This window comes from Chiloscyllium punctatum, chromosome 45, assembly GCF_047496795.1.
Source record: "Chiloscyllium punctatum isolate Juve2018m chromosome 45, sChiPun1.3, whole genome shotgun sequence".
In the NCBI taxonomy this organism is placed as follows: domain Eukaryota; kingdom Metazoa; phylum Chordata; class Chondrichthyes; order Orectolobiformes; family Hemiscylliidae; genus Chiloscyllium; species Chiloscyllium punctatum.
The window spans coordinates 19,133,173-19,152,623 of record NC_092783.1 but is presented as its reverse complement, the minus strand read 5'-3'; the positions used below and the strand labels follow the sequence as shown (position 1 = coordinate 19,152,623).

The 19,451-nt window shown below is 43.8% G+C and overlaps 2 protein-coding genes across 8 annotated transcripts in view; one reads left to right on the top strand and one right to left on the bottom strand.

The window, feature by feature from the left end:
• LOC140467203 (sphingomyelin phosphodiesterase 2-like) overlaps positions 1-6,843 on the top strand; it is a 63,710-nt gene extending 56,867 nt beyond the window's left edge. For all 3 annotated transcript variants that reach the window (XM_072563411.1, XM_072563412.1, XM_072563413.1), the window contains one exon: positions 659-6,843. In XM_072563411.1, the coding sequence (XP_072419512.1) occupies positions 659-1,005 (347 nt within the window). In that variant the 3' untranslated portion in view covers positions 1,006-6,843. The remainder of the gene's footprint in view (positions 1-658) is intronic.
• A 6,966-nt stretch (positions 6,844-13,809) lies between these two features.
• The window catches only part of LOC140467199 (F-actin-monooxygenase mical1-like), a 95,879-nt gene continuing 90,237 nt past the window's right edge, over positions 13,810-19,451 (bottom strand). For all 5 annotated transcript variants that reach the window (XM_072563394.1, XM_072563393.1, XM_072563392.1 and 2 more), the window contains 2 exons: positions 18,453-18,526; positions 13,810-14,808 (listed from right to left, as the gene is read on the bottom strand). In XM_072563394.1, coding sequence (XP_072419495.1) covers positions 14,612-14,808; positions 18,453-18,526 — 271 coding nt within the window. In that variant the 3' untranslated portion in view covers positions 13,810-14,611. The remainder of the gene's footprint in view (positions 14,809-18,452; positions 18,527-19,451) is intronic.

Here is a 19,451-nt window from a genome sequence, read left to right as displayed (position 1 = left end):
GCAGACACAGGGAGAATGTGCAAACTCCACACAGTCAGTCGCCTGAGGCGGGAATTGAACCCGGGTCTCTGGCGCTGTGAGCACAGCAGTGCTAACCACTGTGTCACCGTGCCGCCCATTGTGTTGGGAGAGTACAGAAAAGATTCATGAGAATGGTCTCAGATGAGGAATGTCAGTCATGAAGCTAGATTGTAGACGTTGGGACCGATATCCTTGAAAAAATTTAGAAGTTCTGATGGAGATATTAAAAGTCATGAGAGATTTGAATAGAGTCGATAGGGGAAAAATTGTTCCATTTCGTGCAAGGATCAAGAAAAGGAAGGTACAGATTTAAGGTAATTGGCAAAAGAAGCAATGGTGATATGTGAGGAAATGTTTTCACATGGAGTGATTGATATCAGGATTGTACTGCCTCTATGAGGAGGAGGCAGGTTCAACTAAGACAATTCAAGAGAGAATTTGGATTGTTATCTGGAAGGTAAGAATGTAGAAGCCTATAGGTAGATGTTAGGGGAGGGGGGGTTGCACTAGGTAAATTAGACTAAATGGTCTCCAACTGTGCTGTAACTATTCTGTGATCTATGGTTCTTGCTCTTTGGTTTTCTGTGGACCTTTGACACCCTGTTGACCACAGACTAACCATCTGATCTTTTTGCAGAGGCTGACCCGCAACTTGTGGACATTCTAAACGAGGCTCGGGCAGAGCTAAAAATCGGTATTCACGGGGCGGAGAAGGTGCGCTACTCTTCTGGCAGGATGGCCATCCTAGGGTTCATCCTTCTGCTCCTTGAGGTCGTCATGGCGATCATACCACTTGTCACCACCACACCGGAGAACTCATTTCCCAAGGTGTCCTTCTACATTCTGGGCATGGTGGCCTTTGCAGTGGCTCTACTTGCTGGCATTCTCTATGTCTTTCATACCATTGAGGTGAAAATGCTGCAAGGGACAGAGAACCAAATGAGTAACGCCATCCAGGCTCTGCAGGAGCGACTAGGCCACTGACAGCACTGCATTAGCATGTTCCAGACCAGTTTGATGGGGATCTGGTGGGAGTAATCAGACCTCCCATTGCACAATCTTATAGCAAAAGCAGTTCAATGATATTTTGTGATCTTAAACCTGCATGTTAACCATGAGACTCCATACTGTCAAATACATTCCAGATGGCAGTACAGATCCATAGGGGAATGGAGGCTAGCATTTGGGGCAACTTAATTGTTTCACCATGCGTCCCCCTCCATTTTTATTCGCCATTTCCAATTAACCTTCCCTCAAGTGTGAAGACGATGGTGTGAGTTCCCACTCTGCTTGAACTCAGGTTTTCATGAGTTCCAGTTCAGAGCAGGCAGAAACTCTGTGGTCGTGATGAAAATCTGTCCACCCCCACCCTCAGCCTTGCTCGCCCAAGAACCCACTTCTCCATGAAATGGACCTAGGTCAGGAACTGCAGAAATTGCCTAGTAGTTTCCCTGGCAGCTGGAGTAGTTTACATTTTATTGAACTGTCATAAGCACACTCGACTCTTTCACTAACGTAGTTTAAGGAAGACAGTCTGCTGTTCTTGCCCATTCTTGTCCGCATGTGACTGCAGTCTCTTAGCATTGTGGGCTGAGTCTTAGCATTCCTCTAAAGTAACCTGGAGAAACACTCAGTTGTACTGTCTGTTTTCGAAGAGAACAGCAGGAAGGTCCACCCCCACCTTTTTCAGTGTAACCTTTCCAGCTATACCTTCGTCCTGAGAATAATTGGAAAAAAGATGTTTTCTCTGACTGCTGCATTTCAGCTCAAACGGTGCTGGCTCCATGAAACCTTTGAGCAAAGTTGGATTTCCAGATCTTAAGCTAATTGTCAGGAAGCTTAGGTGACAGCATTTTATACCAGGGTTGGGGATAAGAGAAGAACGTAGACAATAGACAATAGACAATAGATGCAGGAGTAGGCCATTCTGCCCTTCGAGCCTGCACCGCCATTCAATATGATCATGGCTGATCATTCCTAATTAGTATCCTGTTCCAGCCTTATCTCCATACCCCTTGACTCCACTATCTTTAAGAGCTCTATCCAATTCTTTCTTAAAAGAATCCAGAGACTGGGCCTCCACTGCCCTCTGGGGCAGAGCATTCCACACAGCCACCACTCTCTGTGTGAAGTAGTTTCTCCTCATCTCTGTCCTAAATGGTCTACCCCGTATTTTTAAGTTGTGTCCTCTGGTTCGGCACTCCCCCATCAACGGAAATATGTTCCCTCCTGCCAGAGTGTCCAATCCTTTCATAAGCCTATACGTTTCAATCAGATCCCCTCTCAGTCTTCTAAACTCAAGGGTATACAAGCCCAGTCGCTTCAGTCTTTCCGTAATTCTATTTTTAAGAGTTTATTTTCTTGCAGGCAAGGATTTTATCCAGCAACTTCCATTTCTTCTTGCTCAAGAGCAATTTTCCTGGTCCCTATTCCACCCTGGAGTTTACCCTCTTCTTTTTTCAAAATGGGGACATAAGGACATGTAGAAGACTAATGATCCTCCTGTCTCCAGTGAACTGTATATAATTTGTCACTGTTTTGGAGTCTCACAAAAGTTTTTAATCTCCAAAGTAAATATTCAAAAGGAATGAACTTGAAATAGCTGACCTGAAAAAATGATTGGTAATTGACTGAAAATCACTCCAATATCGCTCTTAATTATTATACCTCTCATAATACAGTCTCATTAAAACTGGGCATTATTTAATTTTTAATTATATTTTAAATAATTTTTAAGATTTAGTTTTTCTTAATAAGCTTAAAACAATGTTTATACATCATTTTAAATGCATTAGAATAAAGCTCCTTTTGTTTAGAGCTGTTCCAAGTTGGGTTAGAAGGAAATATCATCTGTCCTAAGTCTTGCTTTAGTCTTTCGCGTTCTGTATTTATCTTGTCCATTCCCCAGTCTTACCTTTTTTTGATTAGATGAGCTGTTTACATTCACTTGATTCACGCCATCCAGGATGTTAAAAAAAAATCTAAATATTGTTCATTGGTATAACCTTTTCATCTGTCACTTCCATTTTTAAATTAGTCATGTTTCCTGAGTTTGCTCTAATGAGTCAGCTTATTCCTGTAAAAACAGGGTGACCAAAACTGCATGCAGTTCCAAATGTGGCTTGGCATGCCAAAATCGATAGAAGTTGCAACACAGCAACTGGCCATATAATACTGAACCACAGCATTGGCACTGATTATGGATTATTTAAGCAGAGCTGCATTGGCACTGGTCATAGATTATCTGGGAACAGCCAACTACGTAGGCCTTTTGAGAGTTGGGCATTCACTGTGGACTGAATAATTAAGAGACAATGTAATTGAGATGCTTATGAATAATGAGCATTTTGACTCTAGGAAGAATACAATCAAGATAAGCTATTTAATGTACGTGATATCATGTCTATCCCTGATTGTGACTGATTCAGACATTCTAGTTCATGGTTTCAATTGGTTTCCTTTTGCAGTTTCATCTAAGTATACCTCTTACTGAGCCATTAAAATGCTTTGAGAGTTGTGAGGGAAAATTGCAGTTTCTCAGAACGGTTTGGGACAATTTTATACTGTACATTTGCATCACTATTTTCATTCACCATGAATGAGCAACATGAGATTTTCAAGCCTTTAACCTTCATGACTTAGAGCCAGGTCTTAGTGTAAGGTATTATCTATCAATCATTATTTCTGTCAATTATCTAATGGATACACTGCACTACCAGGTCTGCTGATTTTGGTTTAGTGTTTTCTTGGAGATTTCATCACCTGATTTTCTGTCTTTAGCTGACCTTTCTCCAGCTCTAACGATTCATTCTCACAGTGATGGTAATGTCATTGGACTAATCTGGAGGCCCAGGCTAATTATCTGGGGCTTTGGGTTCAAATAAACCATGGTAGCTGGTGGAATTTAAATTCACTTCATAAATCTGAAATATAAAGCTCATCTCGGTCATGGCAACCATAGCAACCATCTTAGATCATTGTTTAAAAAAAGCCACCTGGTTCATTGATTTTCTTTGAGGAAGAAAATCTGCTATCCTTGCCAGTTCTGCAGTGCGTGTGATCCCAGGCCCACAGTAATGTGGTTGACCCTTGACTGCCTTCCAAAATGACCATAGCAAGCTGTTTAGTTCATGGACAAATAAGGTTGGGCCACAAATGCTGGACCTACCAATGGTACTCATATCCTGGAAAAGAATAAAGAAAAAGGTGTCTAATCTGTACCCCATTGAAAGATTGATGGTTGGTGAACTAACCTTAATAGCCAATGTTATTTTTTAGTCATTTTTTTAAACACGAAAACAACTTAGATGCCTCTATAGTTTTGTCCCCATGTTGCTTGCAGTAGTCTCCAGGAATTTAATCTTTAATTCCTAGAGACTATTGGAATACCCTGGATAGTTGGCAACTGAATGCACTACACGTCCCTGCCAGTTATATTAAATCATTAGACTCTTTTACTCTACAATTCCATAAACTTCAACTGTATCAAGATGCAGTGTGTCCTTGAGTTCATCAACAAACAGGAATTCATTGGAATTGTTTCTTCTTGATAAGTAAAACTTATAAATGTTTGCTGAATTATAATTTGTTAGTGAAATGGAGCCTGTATGGTGGAAGTATTTATTTTGAATGAATTTTATATTGGATCATGTGATGGATTCTGCAGTGTTGGGTTGCTTGAAGCAATGCGTTGAAGAAATGTTATTTGCTCTAATGTGTATACATTTTGTATTCCATATGTAATATCATGGTAAAAGAAACATATGTTGTATGTGTTAGCAGAGCTTCTGAATGGACCGTGCTCCTCTTGAATCAGGACCTGAAGAAATGATTGCTCAATAACTAGAAGCTGATCAGTAAGTTTAAAATGCTGCACATTTCTGCCACATGACCTTTCTGGGTAGAAATGGGAACTGCAGCTTACAGTCTTGGGTCAGATTTAGGGAAGCAGCCATAAAACAGAATCTACTGGGACCATGTGGTTGTGGGTGAAACAGCTCAGATCCGGACATTGCAAGCACAGATTACTAACTGATGGAAGTATCATAAAATATTGTTCTTAATTCAAAGCTGCTGAAGTATTTGTAGCATTAACCACTCTGGAACAATCCATCTAATATATCCCCTTTCGCATATTGTCTCCCCAATAGATCTTGGACCATAAACAATTAAGGCTGCGGGCTGAAACATTATTGTAGCTGTGGTTGGTTCAACAGATACTTAACTAACTTTTTCATGCAGTGGGTGGTGGGTGGCTGCAACAAGCTGCCAGAGGAGGTGGTGGAGGTGGGTACAATGGCAACATTTAAAAGGCATCTGGATGGATATATGCTTAGGAAGGGTTTAGAGGGGTATGCTGGCAAATGGGGCCCGGTCAGATGGGATGTTTGGTCAGCATGGATGAATTGACTGAAAGGTCCGTTTCTGTGCTGTATGACTCTGTGACTGGTCAGTTTCTGTCTTGTCCCCAACCCATCTCCTAGGAGATTGGCATGGCCCTCATTCATCGGTCACTTTTGAGCATAAGAGTTCTACAATAGTGACAGGCGAAGACTATCTTTAACACTCAACTCCACTATTTTGAGTTGTTTTTCTCCACATTGTCAGGGAGATGGATGTTGGTGCTGGGGAATGTAGCACTTGCCATTTTGGGTGCTAAGTGTTTTCCTCCAGCAGACCCAGGGCTGGCTTTGGACACTTGCTTTAGCGAAATGTTATTCCCTGCCCCCAAAATGTTCCTAAATCACAGAATACTCCTTACTGCTCCTTAGCCTATTCCATTCCTCAGACTGGTCATCTCTGTGCAAAACTGCCAGTTTAATGGGCAGCACAGTGCCTCAATGGTTAACAATGCTGTCTCACAGCACCAGAAACCCAGTTTCGATTCCAGTCTCAGGCGACTGTCTGTGTGGATTTTGCACATTCTTCCCGTGTCTGTGTGGGTTTCCTCTGGGTGCTCCAGTTTCCTCCCACAGTCCAAAGATGTGCCGGTTAGATGGATTGGCCTGGCTAAATTGCCCATAGTGTTCAGGGATGTGTAGGTTAGGTGCATTAGTCGGGTAAATGTAGAGTAATTGGGTAGGGGAATAGGTCTGGGTGGGTTACTCTTCGGAGGGTCGGTGTGGACTCGTTGGGCTGAATGGCCTGCTTGCACACTGTAGGGATTCTATGACCCATGACATGTTTAGATACCTTTTTCAAACAGTGTGGCCCCTTGCCCAGTAGAAACTGAATGACATGACCATGAAGCTACATCACTGAAGAGCCCTTTCAGCTAAAGTGGTCATCAAAATCGAAAGGCTGGGATAGCTGTGAGCAGGCCTGATTTATAACCAACTCCTTCCACACTGCAGGGCAAAACTCCCAGCAGGAGGAGAACGAACAATGACATTGGGTTTAAATTGAATTGTTGGCTGTTAATTGTAACATGTATGACTGAGCACAAAGCAGCTCTTTGTAAAAGAGATTCCCCCATTTTCCCCCTCCACCCACCCTCCCCAACTCCAAGCTCTACAATTAATTATAGGTCACAGTGTTACTGAACTGACCAGAAAGTCTAGAATTAATGCTAAAAAACTATTAAATCATTAATAACTCCGGAGGTTCTGAGTGCTCTACAGCAACCTGAAATTGAGGACCCATTCCACGTACATTATATGCTGAGGGCTAGTTTTTAGTAAATGCTTATTAATCTCAGATAAAGTGAAAAAGAAACCATTCTTTCTGATTTGTTTGTAACAGCTGCAATCTTACTGATTTTTATTTGCTATAATAAATTGATGTGCAGCTTGCAAGAATATGAGATAAAGTTCTAAAATTCAACCTTGTGTTTCTCTTTCTTTTAACTCTCGTGGAGTTGGCTTGTTCAAGCTATTTAATGGCAAATTTGGAATGGAGTTCTGCAAGCTCAACTGGGTGCTTGCAACAAAACGTCTCCAGTGAGTGAGTAATATGTCAACAACATAACCACACAGACAGCACCACAGCAAGTCAGTGGTGATAAAGCACTGACTACGCAGGCAAATGACTTCTTGGGGATCTCGTTAGCATGTGACTTCAAGGCAGATATTTTAGTAACCTTCGAGGTTCATAAGCTATAGGAGCAGAATTAGGCCATTCATCCCATCAGGTCTGCTCCGCTGTTCGATCATGACTGATATGATCCTCCCCACTGTTTTTCTGCCTTCTCTCCATATCCCTTCAACCCATGACCAATTAAAGCTCTGTCTAACTCCTTACATTTACTCACTGCCCCAGTACCCACCGCACTTTGGAGTAGTGAATTTCACAGATTCACAACCCTTTGGGAGAAGTAGTTTCTCCTCCACGCATAGATAAGGTGAATTGCACAGTCGTTTTCCCTAGGGTGTTGGAGTTCAAAACTAGATGGAATAGTTTTAAGGTAAGAGGGGCAAGATTTAAAAGGGACCCACAGGGCAAGTTTTTCTCACACACAGGGTGGTTTGTACGTGGAATGAACTGCCAGAGGAAGTGGTAGATGCAGGATATTTGGACAGTTACATGAATAGGAAAGGTTTACAGGGAGATGGGCCAAATGCAGGCAAGTAGGGCAAGTTTTGTTTTGGAAGCCTGTTTGGCATGGATGGGCTAGGACCGAAGAGTATGTTTCTGTGCTTGTATGACTCTATAACCTTGCCTCGCCCTTGCATATTGTTTTTCTTCATTTATCCCCTCCACCTTTTACATTAAAATATATCAACTCCTTTGAAGCTTAGCATGTTGTAAACTATTCATTCTATGAACTTGATTCGCAACCACATGCAAGGCGTTTCCTATAGTGGTCTGTGAACTAAGAATTTGTGTGTGTGTGTGTGTGTGTAGGTTTTTAGATTAGATTACTTAGTGTGGAAACAGGCCCTTTGGCCCAACAAGTCCACACCGACCCTCCGAAGGGCAACCCACCCAGACCCATTCCCCTACATTTCCCCCTTCACTTAACACTATGGGCAATTTAGCATGGCCAATTCACCTAACCTGCACATTTTTAGATTGTGGGAGGAAACCGGAGCACCTGGAGGAAACCCACATAGACACAGGGAGAATGTGCAAACTCCACACAGACAGTCGCCTGAGGCTGGAATTGAACCCAGGTCTCTGGCGCTATGCGGCAGCAGTGCTAACCACTGTGCCCGGGTTTTGTGTAACCCCGATTAATTTCAAGTAATTAAATTTAAAATAACCAGCCGTGAAACTTTTAAACACTGAAAAGATTTTTTTATTAGCAAGCACTGCTGTAAGTTACCTTGAACAACTTTATTACTTAAGTTACAAGGATTAGATGAAAAGGAAGGATAAGATACTTTTAACAGTTACATTCAGTTTGACATTCCGTTAGGATATCATTGCAGACCAGCAGCTTGCACGTGAGATTTTGGTTGTCTGCAGTGAAGATTTGAATTTAAAGAGAGCATCTGAAGTTAAATTGTCTTTGTAGTTTTAGAGTGGCTCTGGTTAGCACTGCTGCCTCACAGCATCAGGGACCCGGGTTTGATCCAGTCTTTGACAACTGTCTGTGTGGAGTTTGCACGTTCTCCCCCTGTCTGTGTGGGTTTCCTCCGGGTGCTCTGGTTTCCTCCCCACAATCTAGCGATGTGCAGGTCAGGTGGATTGGCCATGCTAAATTGCCCGTAGTGTTCAGAGATGTGTAGATTAGAACATAGAACACAGCACAGAACAGGCCCTTCAGCCCACGATGTTGTGCCGATTATTGATCTTCATGTGTGCACCCTCAAATTTCTGTGACCATATACATGTCTCCAATGACCTCGCTTCCACAACTTCTGCTGGCAACGCATTCCATGCTCTCTCAACTCTGTGTAAAGAACCCACCTCTGACATCCCCTCTATACTTTCCTCCAACCAGCTTAAAACTATGATCCCTCGTGTTAGCCATTTCTGCCCTGGGAAATTGTCTCTGGCCATCAACTCTATCTATGCCTCTCATTATCTTGTATACCTCAATTAGGTCCCCTTTCCTCCTCCTTTTCTCCAATGGAAAATAGTCTGAGCTTCGTCAACCTCTCATCATACGATCAGCCCTCCAGTCCAGGCAGCATCCTGGTAAACCTCCTCTGAACCCCCTCCAAAGCAACCAAATCTTTCCTATTAGAGGGCGACCAGAACCTGACGCAGTATTCCCAAGTGCGGTCTAACCAAAGTTTTATAGAGCTGCAACAAGATCTCATGGCTCTTTAACTCAATCACCCTGTTAGTGAAAGCCAAAATACCATATGCTTTCTTAACAACCCTGTCCACTTGGGTGGCAATTTTAAGGGATCTATGTACCTGCACACCAAGATCCCTCTGTTCCTCCACACTGCGAAGAATCCTATCCTTAATCCTGTACTCGGCTTTCAAATTCGACCTTCCAAAATGCATCATCTCACATTTATCCAGGTTGAACTCCATCTGCCACCTCTCAGCCCATCTCTGCATCCTGTCAATGTCCAGCTGCAGCCTACAACAGCCCTCTATACTGTTAATGACACCTCCAACCTTTGTGTCGTCTGCAAACTTGCTGACCCATCCTTCAATCCCCTCATCCGAGTCATTAATAAAAAATTACAAACAGTTGAGGCCCAAGGACAGAGCCCTCTGGAACACCACTGACTTCCAGGCAGAATATTTTCCTTCTACTACCACTCGTTGTCTTCTGTTGGCCAGCCAATTCTGTATCCAGACAGCTAAGTTCCCCTGTATCCCATTCCTTCTGACCTTCTGAATGAGCCTAACATGGGGAACCTTATCAAATTGCCTTGCTGAAGTCCATAAACACCACATCCACAGCTCGACCCTCATCAACTTTTCTAGTCACGTCCTCAAAGAACTCGATAAGGTTTGTGAGGCATGACCTGCCCTCTCAAAGCCGTGTTGACTGCATTTAATCAAGCCATGTTCTTCCAGATGGTCATAAATCCTATCCCTCAGAATCCTTTCTAACACCTTGCAGACGACAGACGTGAGACTGACTGGTCTGTAATTGCCGGGGATTTCCCTATTTCCTTTCTTGAAGAGAGGAATTACGTTTGCCTCCCTCCAGTCCTCAGGTACGACTCCAGTTAGGTGCATTAGTTAGAGGTAAGTATAGGGTAGGGGGAATGGTTCTGGATGGGTTATTCTTCAGAGGGTCGGTGTGGACTTGTTGGGCCGAATGACCTGTTTCCCACTGTAGGGATTCTGTGATTCTATAGTTTGACTCAGTGGATGCGGCAACTTCAGGGAGTGAGCGAAGGTTCCTTTACAGGTTTCATTGGCTTGAAAACTGCTTGGATTCCTTTTCAGCATAGGTCACTTTTCTGGGCACCCTTCCATGCTGTGGTCTGAAAGCCTATTCTCTCACATTGATGCATAGAGTCATACAACCCAACCTGTCTGTGCTGGCTATAATCCCAAACTAGAGTAGTCCCACCTGCCTGTACTTGGCCTATATCCCTCCAAACATTACTACTACTTGTACTCATTTGGATCTGTACCTGCATCCATCACTTCCCCTGGAAGTCCATTCCACACATGAGCCACTGTATCTTTAAAAAAAGCCCCTCGTGTTTTTTAAATCTTTCTCCTCTCACCTTAAAAACACCAGTCTTGAAATTGCCCACCCTAGGGAAAATTCACCTGCCATTCACCTTGTCTGGACCCCTCATTGGTTTATAAACCTCTCTGGAAGGGATAGCGAAATAGATCAGAAGCTGTGACTGATGTTCTCCCGCAGTTGTGAGGCTGCACAGTCGCTGTGAGGGTCAGCACACGGATCATACTGTTTGCAGCATTGACTTCTAGTTTCAAAGCTTACTGCCATACACTGACCTTGCAGGTCTATGCAGAAGAGACAATTGTAGGGCAGGTAGACAATGGTATTACACTCCAATGTGCATTATCTCTGCAATCAGCTCATTTGTCTTATTCCTCAGGCTCCTTGCATGAAAATATATTCCATTTAGCCTTGCTAACCTTTTTTTTTCTGTATCTAGCTTATGCTTGCCCTGCCTTCCAGATTCACTTCTAATGTTTAACTTCTAATTCCATTTCAGCTTCTTTCCCATCTAAACTACTTGTCAGCATTCCATCCTGCAATGACAAGAAACCTGCCAGCTCTTAGTGAGGTGTTTGGTAGGTGATTCAGTGAGTAATCTCCCTGTTGGAGGTGGTGTTAAATTGTCACCTTACACATCCAGCATGTCTTGGTTTCAAAAGGATGATGAGAACTGTTGAGTGGGGTATGCAGCCTATCTGCCAGCATTGGATCCAGATCCAGAATGAGAGTGTTTTGTCTAAACTGTTTCTGTTTAAGATGCCACCCCACCCATTGTGTATTTTATCAGGACGTCTGCCATTTTGGCTGAGTTAATGATGGAAATAAATAATACTTAAAAGTACATAATAAGTCAACACATTATTCCTCAGCAACCTTGTCTACACACTGGCTGAATGAAATTCTTCTTACAGAGCACTTAGATTTCACTGTTCTTTTCAAATTCCAACCAAGACTTGTATCCAAAGGCAGATAATACATTAGTAAGACTACTTTTAATTTCCTCTGCTATTTCTGACACATTCTGGACGATATTTGTTTGGAATATCTTAGTGCAACCACGGGTTGCCAGTGCGTTCTAATCTGGTTTTGAAAGCTGCTATGAAATGTTTGTTAACAGATGACATAATTAAAAGAACACCGTGTTCCAGACTGGTTTCACATTGGGCTAATTAGGCCAGCTAATAAATCGCAGAGGAGTATGCAAATTAACAACTAATTAATTGGTTTCAAAATAAAACTCTTGCATCTTTACTGCTGCTACAGTCTGGGGAATGGTAATTTTATTTGTTCTCCTGCGCAAAGTGTGAACAAATGCTAAATGAATTGACTATGTAAGATGCTAAAACCAGCAAATGCATAATTGATGAGTAAGTGGATAATGGTTATCCAACACTCAAACTCACTCACTCTCACACTCTCTCATTCTCCATTGTATGTTATACATGTGGTCACTATACGTGGCAGTGATCCTGGCCGCTCTTGCCTGGCCTTATCGAAGGGCATCGTTAGTAGGAGCAGCAACCCAGTGACTGCAGGAAGTCATGGCAACACTGCATCTGCTGATTGTGCTGGAGGAGATGACGTGTGACTGTCCTTTAGAGTGGCAGTGCCATTTCTAACCCTGGTAATGATTGTACTTGGAAAAGTCCAACCGGTTGCAGAAGCAAGGTTATTAAACAAAGTTGTGGGTGGTCTGAAACCTATTTCAGAGCCCGCTGGGGTGAATCTGGAGCTGAAGCTCAGTCATGATTCCAGACATGTTTTTATTTGTAGGATCTGCATTCTCAGTTGGAAAACTGAGGACAGGACATTGTTGTTGCTCACAAAGGGAAATAGCTCCACAGGGAGAGGCAAGGTGGCTCAGTGGTTAGCACTGCTGCCTCACAGCACCAGGGTCCCAGGTTCGATTCCAGCCTCGGGTGACTGTCTGTGTGGAGTTTTGCACATTCTCCCTGATGTCTGTATGGGTTTCCTCCCACAGTCCAAAGATGTGCAGGTCAGGTGACTTGGCCATGCTAAATTGCTCATTGTGTTAGGTGCATTAGTCAGGGGTAAATGTAGGGGAATGGGTCTGGATGGGTTGCTCTTCGGCGGGTTAGTGTGGACTTGTTGGGCCGAAGGGCCTGTTTCCACACTATCAGGAATCTAATCTAATCAATAGCTTTATTGTTGGACTAATAAACCAGAGACCTAGAAAATGTTTTGGGGACCTGGGTTTGAATCCCACCACAGTGCATGATGAATTTTGAATTCAAATGAAAAACAATCTGGAATTAAAAGTGTAATGATGTTGATTGTCACAGAAACGGTATTGTTCTCTCGACCTTCATGAGGAGCTATGCTGTAAAATTATGATTTGATCCAATAGTCGATGCAGGCTCTTACAGTTCTCCTCAGGCTGCTTGGAATTGGCAATGGAACATGGACTGAATTTGCTTCCCAGTTGCCATACTTAATTTAATCTAGGCAAAGAGATATGAATCTTACCTCTTCATGAACATATGGGTAAATCAAAACTCACGCACCTCTACGTATAGGTGTACAAATGTGGCTGTTATTTTATTTATGAAAAGAATCTGGTCAGGTTGGACCAAAGGATGTCTTGCTCCCTGCAGTGCACCTCTGTCATGGTCTTTTCAAAGTTGATGTCATGCCAGTTCAGTTGGCAGAAGACTTACATTTTGTAGCATCTTTGATGACCTCTGAATGCCCCAATGCACTCTACACCCAATGATGTCCTTTCCACCAGTAGTCACTGCTGTCGGGATGGTGACACAGCAAGCCACATGGAGGCCAGTAGGTTGTTTCAAAAAAAATTTAAACTTCCAATAATGAACCAAATGACTAAAAAATGCTGTTGACTGAAAACAATTGACTTTTTCTAAGTGACTTAAATAAAACAACGGACTGTGATATTCTCCATTTATACTTATTACGCATTGCATTCCCCATAGAATTATCGTCCATCGTTGCCCTTAGCTTTGTTGTTCCCCCTATTGTTGAATAGTAACTGTGAATGGCTATCTTCAGACCCTATCCTCAGTTTTCAGAGTTCCTTCAGGATCATTGAAGATTGTTGCAATCCCTCTTCCCCTCCGTCACAGAAAAGTCTCTTTTAATTCCCCCCCCACCCTGAGGGCTGCAGGAGGCATTTTGAAAACGAAAAGACTGTGTCTCCCTCCCTGCAAGATCACATGACAGGTCACTATCACACCGTAAAACATTCCTCAAAGTAGAGACTGCAATGTTCCTTTTTATTTACCAGTTATGATGTACACCTCTCCATAATCAATCATTCAACAGTCTCAGTGCAGTTGATACAGAATCCAACCATTTTTTTTTAAAACAATAGCACATGATTCAATGGAATATACATCATGAACACAAGCTGGCAATTGATTTGTGTGAAAGTGAATTACTCTGAGATTTCAGTGCATGGAAGGATAAGGGGCTCTCTTATGCTAGTGGTAAGGTACATGGTATGCCATTATATTAGCACCTTCCCAGGGGTTGGGCTGTGCTCTTGTGCTTGCACCAGGCCCAATACAACACAGACTCATCCTCCTTTGACAAGTTCATGTCAGTCATAGAAAGCATCGCAACCTGTGGAGAAAGTCCCCCGATGGAACTTAAAAGCATTTTGAATATCTGTGATCGGAAAACAAAATCTGTTTGAAATGTATTTAAAACAAAATTAAAAACATTGTTACAACAACCAAAAACTAATTTACAGGATCTATCTTTTGACCCGTCAAAATAAATGGAGAGGGTGAAGGGATGAGGGGTCCAAGGATCCAAGACCAAGCCCCGAGACACTCAGTTGCTCACTATTCGAATATGCTAGAAACAGTGATCTTAGTCAAAAGGTTGGATCTAACATCAAATTACAAAAAGGATGTTCTCAGAAATATTGCATCACTTTCTTTAGTAAATATGGAAGTGGAGGTAGTCTCCACAAATACTCAAAGGTGAAGCCCTTGAAAAGTGCTATGTAGGAGAGCACCTCCTGCTGGAATATTGAGTACTGCGTCGTCCTTATACCCAGGTGATGGAGGCAACAGGGGTGAGGTCTTTGGCCGCAGCCCCAGGCACCACAACTGCGCGTTGTTCTTGTTCTCGGAGTCTCTGCTGCTCCAGGAAGGCGACCAGTTTGTCTCTCATTTTGACTACCTCAATCATCTCCTTAAAAATCCTTTCCTCCTCCAGATGGTCCTTACTTGTCTTCAGCGAGTCTGGGAGAAGTGTAGGCAATATGTGAGCAAGATTTCAAGCGATAACACTTTGTAAAGTAAAATTTTGCATTATCCAGCACCTCAGAAATTGGAACACTCCACCAACTAGAATCTCCGCGTTTCTCCCATTCTCTCCTCCTCCACTGCCCACCTCCATCCCCCCCCCCAACCAGTTCCTGATACAAAATCACACCTCACCATTCTCTCCTCCTCCTGGGACAGGATGTGGGTTTGTCCTTCTTAGTCCTGCAGACAGAGTACATCGCTGAATCTTCACTGTCTCGCCTCCTGGCTACACCTCCCCCAAGCAAAGAGCTTGTTCCAGGGAAAGTGCCCTCACATTCTCAGCGGATGGCTTTAGAAGGCCATTGGGCGGAAGAGCGGGAACGATGACCAGGTGGTGACGCAAAGGTGAATCACTGATTTAAAACTTACCTCATGGAATGACAGAACGCACGCCGAGCAGGGGCAGACACGGGACTGCTGAGCAACTGAAGTAATACATTTGGGCGGTTGCATTACCTGAAACAGTCCCACCCACCCTCCTCCTCCAACCAAAAAAAAGGTCTATACACTGGATTGGTAAGGTAACTAGTTATTTATACTTACTTTATTTTTCAGTAGTCTCGGGAATTTAGAATAGTGGGAATGGCAGTTAGGGCAGTTGAATGTTCCTCCTGCAGAATGTAGGAGGTAAGGGTCACCACTAGTGTCCCTGCTGACTGCATCTGTGGGAAGTGCACCCAACTCCAGCTCCTCGAAAACTGCAATAGGGAACTGCAGCTGGAGCTGGATGAACTTTGTATCATTCGGGAGGCGGAGAGGGTTATTAAGAGGAGTTACAGGGAGGTAGTGACACCTCAGGTACAAGAAAAAGGGTTACAGTCAGAGGACAGAAAGGGAACCAGCAGACAGTGCAGGGATCCCCCTTGGCCGTTCTCTTCAATAACAAGTATTCCGTTTTGGATACAGTTGGGGGGGGGTACGACTTACCAGGAGTCAGCCTGGGGTACAGTTCTCTGGCGCAGACTCTGTCCCTGTTGCTCAGAAGGGAAGGGGGGAGTGGAGCAAAGCATTAGTGATTGGGGACTCCATAGTTAGGGGGACAGATAGGAGGTTCTGTGGGAATGAGACAGACACACGGTTGGTGTGTTGCCTCCCAGCTGCCAGGGTTTGTGATGTCTCGGATTGTATTTTCAGGAACCTTGAAGGGAAGATGGAGCCGCCCCAAGTCGTGGTCTACATAAGTACTAATGACACAGGTAGGAAGAGAGATGGGGATCTAAGGCAGAAATTCAGGGAGCTAGGATGGAAGCTTAGTTAGAATAAACAGAGTTGTTGCCTCTGATTTGTTACCCATGCCACGTGCTAGCGAGGTGAGGAATAGGGAGAGAGAGGAGCTGAACATGTTGAATCTCTTGTCAAGAGGAAGAAGAAGGCTTATGTTAAGGTGAGATGTGAAGGCTGTTAGAGCATTTGAGAGTTATAAGTTCGCCAGGAAAGACCTAAAGAGAGAGCTCAGAAGAACCAGGAGCGGACATGAGAAGTTGTTGGCAGATAGGATCAAGGAAATCCCTAAGGCTTTCTATAGGTATATCAGGGATAAAAGAATACCTAGAGCAAGATTACAGCCAATCAAGGATAGTAGTAGGAAGTTGTGCATGGAGTCAGAGAAGATAGAGGAAGTGCGAAATGAATATTTTTCATCAGTATTCACACAGGAAAAAGACAATGTTGTCAAGAAGAATACTGAGGTACAGGCTATTAGACTAGATGGGAATGAGGTTCACAAGGAGGAGGTGTTAGCAATTCTGGAAAGTGTGAAAATAGATAAGTCCCCTGGGCTGGATGGAATTTATCCTAGGATTCTCTGGGAAGCTAGGGAGGAGATTGCCGAGCCTTTTACTTTGATCTTTATATCGTCATTGTCTACAGGAAAGGTACCAGAAGACTGGAAGGTAGCAAATGTTGTCCCCTTGTTCAAGAAGAGAAGTAGAGACAATCCTGGTAATTATAGACCAGTGAGCCTTACTTCGGTTGTGGGTAAAATGTTGGAAAAGATTTAGGATTTCTAATCATCTAGAAAGGAATAAGTTGATTAGAGATAATCAGCACTGTTTTGTGAAGGGTAGATCGTGCCTCACAAATGTTAATCCTGCAGTTCAGTTACTAGTGGTGTACCACAAGAATCTGTTTTGGGGCCACTGCTGTTTGTCATTTTTATAAATGACCTTGATGAGGGCGTAGAAGGATGAGTTAGTAAATTTGCGGATGAAACTAAAGTTGGTGGAGTTGTGGATAGTGCTGAAGGATGTTGCAGAGGGACATAGATAAGCTGCAGAGCTGGGCTGAGAGATGGCAAATGGAGTTTAATGTGGAGAAGTGTGAGGTGATTCACTTTGGAAGGTGTAACAAGAATACAGAGTACTGGGCTAATGGCAAGATTCTTGGCAGTGTAGATGAGCAGATAGATCGAGGTGTCTCTGTACACAGATCCCTGAAAGTTTCCACCTAGGTTGATAGGGTTGTTAAAAAGGCAAACAATGTGTTAGCTTTTATTGGTAGAGGGATTGAGTTTCGGAGCCTTGAGGTCATGTTGCAGCTGTACAAAACTCTGGTGCAGCCACACTTGGGGTATTGCATATAGTTCTCGTCATTGCATTATAGGGAGGATGTGGAAGATTTGGAAAGGGTCCAGAGGAGAATTAGTATGATGTTGGCTGGTATGGAGGGAAGGTCTTATGAGGAAAGGCTGAGGGACTTGAGGCTGTTTTCGCTAGAGAGAAGAAGGTTGAGAGGTAACTTAATTGAGACACATAAGATAATCAGAGGGTTAGATAGGGTGGACAGTGACATCCTTTTTCCTTGGATGGTGATGGCTAGCCCAAGGGGACATAGCTTTAAATTGAGTGGTGATAGATATAGGACAGATGTCAGAGGTAGTTTCTTTACTCAGAGAGTAGTAGGGACGTGGAATGCTCTGCCTGCAACAGTAGTAGACTCACCAACTTTACGGGTATTTAAATAGTCGTTGGATAAATATAGGGATGAAAATGGAATAGTGTAGGTTAGATGGGATTCAAATTGGTTTCACAGGTCGGTACAACATCGAGGGCCAATTGGCCTGTACTGCGCTAGAATGTTCTATGTTCTAGACGAGTTGACTCATACACTCAGAGAAAGGCTGGTGCACGGATGATAATCTGGACAGAACTTAAGGAGTTGCAACTACAACCTTGAACAAATCCAGATATATTTTTCAGGTATTATTTCACGGGATGTAGGTATGGCTGGCAAGGTCAGCAAAGTGTTAGCCTTCGTGCTTCCAATAACTTGGCAGTGATCCTCAGTATCAATGACCCAAGTGGATGTTGAGTGAAGGCAGATTCAGGCACTCAGGCTCAAAGCTGGCAAAGTGGGTTAACAGGAAAAGGGGAAGGTCAGGAAATTGGGAAACTGCTTTTGCAAGGTGTTCTCAACACCGCCATCTGGTGGTAACTGTTCTCTGTAACGGGGGAATATTCCCTGTGCTCCAGTGCTATTGCACCACTCACAACACAGTAAAAAAATACACTGAGCACACATCAGAGAAAGGAGAAGGAATGTGGGGATATAAGGAGAGATGTTTATGCAGTGTCACCTACCATCCATATTCATGTACCTCCTGAGATCCTGTTCCAGCCGACTCTTCTGATCCTCCAGTTCCAGCTCACGTCCTCTAAGTAATTCAACACAAAAAAGTTTGGTTTTCTTCAGATCAAATGCAGCCTCATTTACAGTTGTACACCAAGTTGAAGGAACATATCTCATCAAACGCTGTCTGTTTCTCTCTTGTTAAACCTCTCTGCATTAAAATTACTTTGGTCATTGTTACTTAGAATGCTCCTTTCATTTTCCTCCTCAAATAAAAAGCAACCAGCAGGGGGGCTGTGTTTCACTGTGACACCATCACGGGGCAGGGAAGGGGCTGCGTTTCACTGTGACACTGTCATGGGGGGGCTGTGTTTCACTGTGACACCATCACGGGGGGGGGGGCTGTGTTTCACTGTGACACTGTCGCGGGGTGAGGAGGGGGCTGTGTTTCACTGTGACACCATCACGGGGGGGAGGCTGTGTTTCACTGTGACACCATCACGGGGGGGGGGGGGGGGGGCTGTGTTTCACTGTGACACTGTCACGGGGGGGGGGAGCTGTGTTTCACTGTGACACTGTCGCGGGGTGAGGAGGGGGCTGTGTTTCACTGTGACACCGTCATGGGGCGGGGAGGGGGCTGTGTTTCACTGTGACACTGTCGCGGGGTGAGGAGGGGGCTGTGTTTCACTGTGACACCGTCATGGGGTGGGGAGGGGGCTGTGTTTCACTGTGACACCGTCGCAGGGTGAGGAGGGGGGCTGTGTTTCACTGTGACACCGACACAGGGAGAGGAGGAGGGCTGTGTTTCACTGTGACACCGACATGGGGAGGGGGGGCAATCCCTTTACCTGTGAATATCTGCCTCCAATCAGCTTTCGAAAGTTCTTGCCTAATACCATCAAAATTGGCCTTTCTCCAATTTAGAACTTCAACTTTTAGATCTGGTCGATCCTTTTCCATCACTATTTTAAAACGAATAGAATTATGGTCGCTGGCCCCAAAGTGCTCCT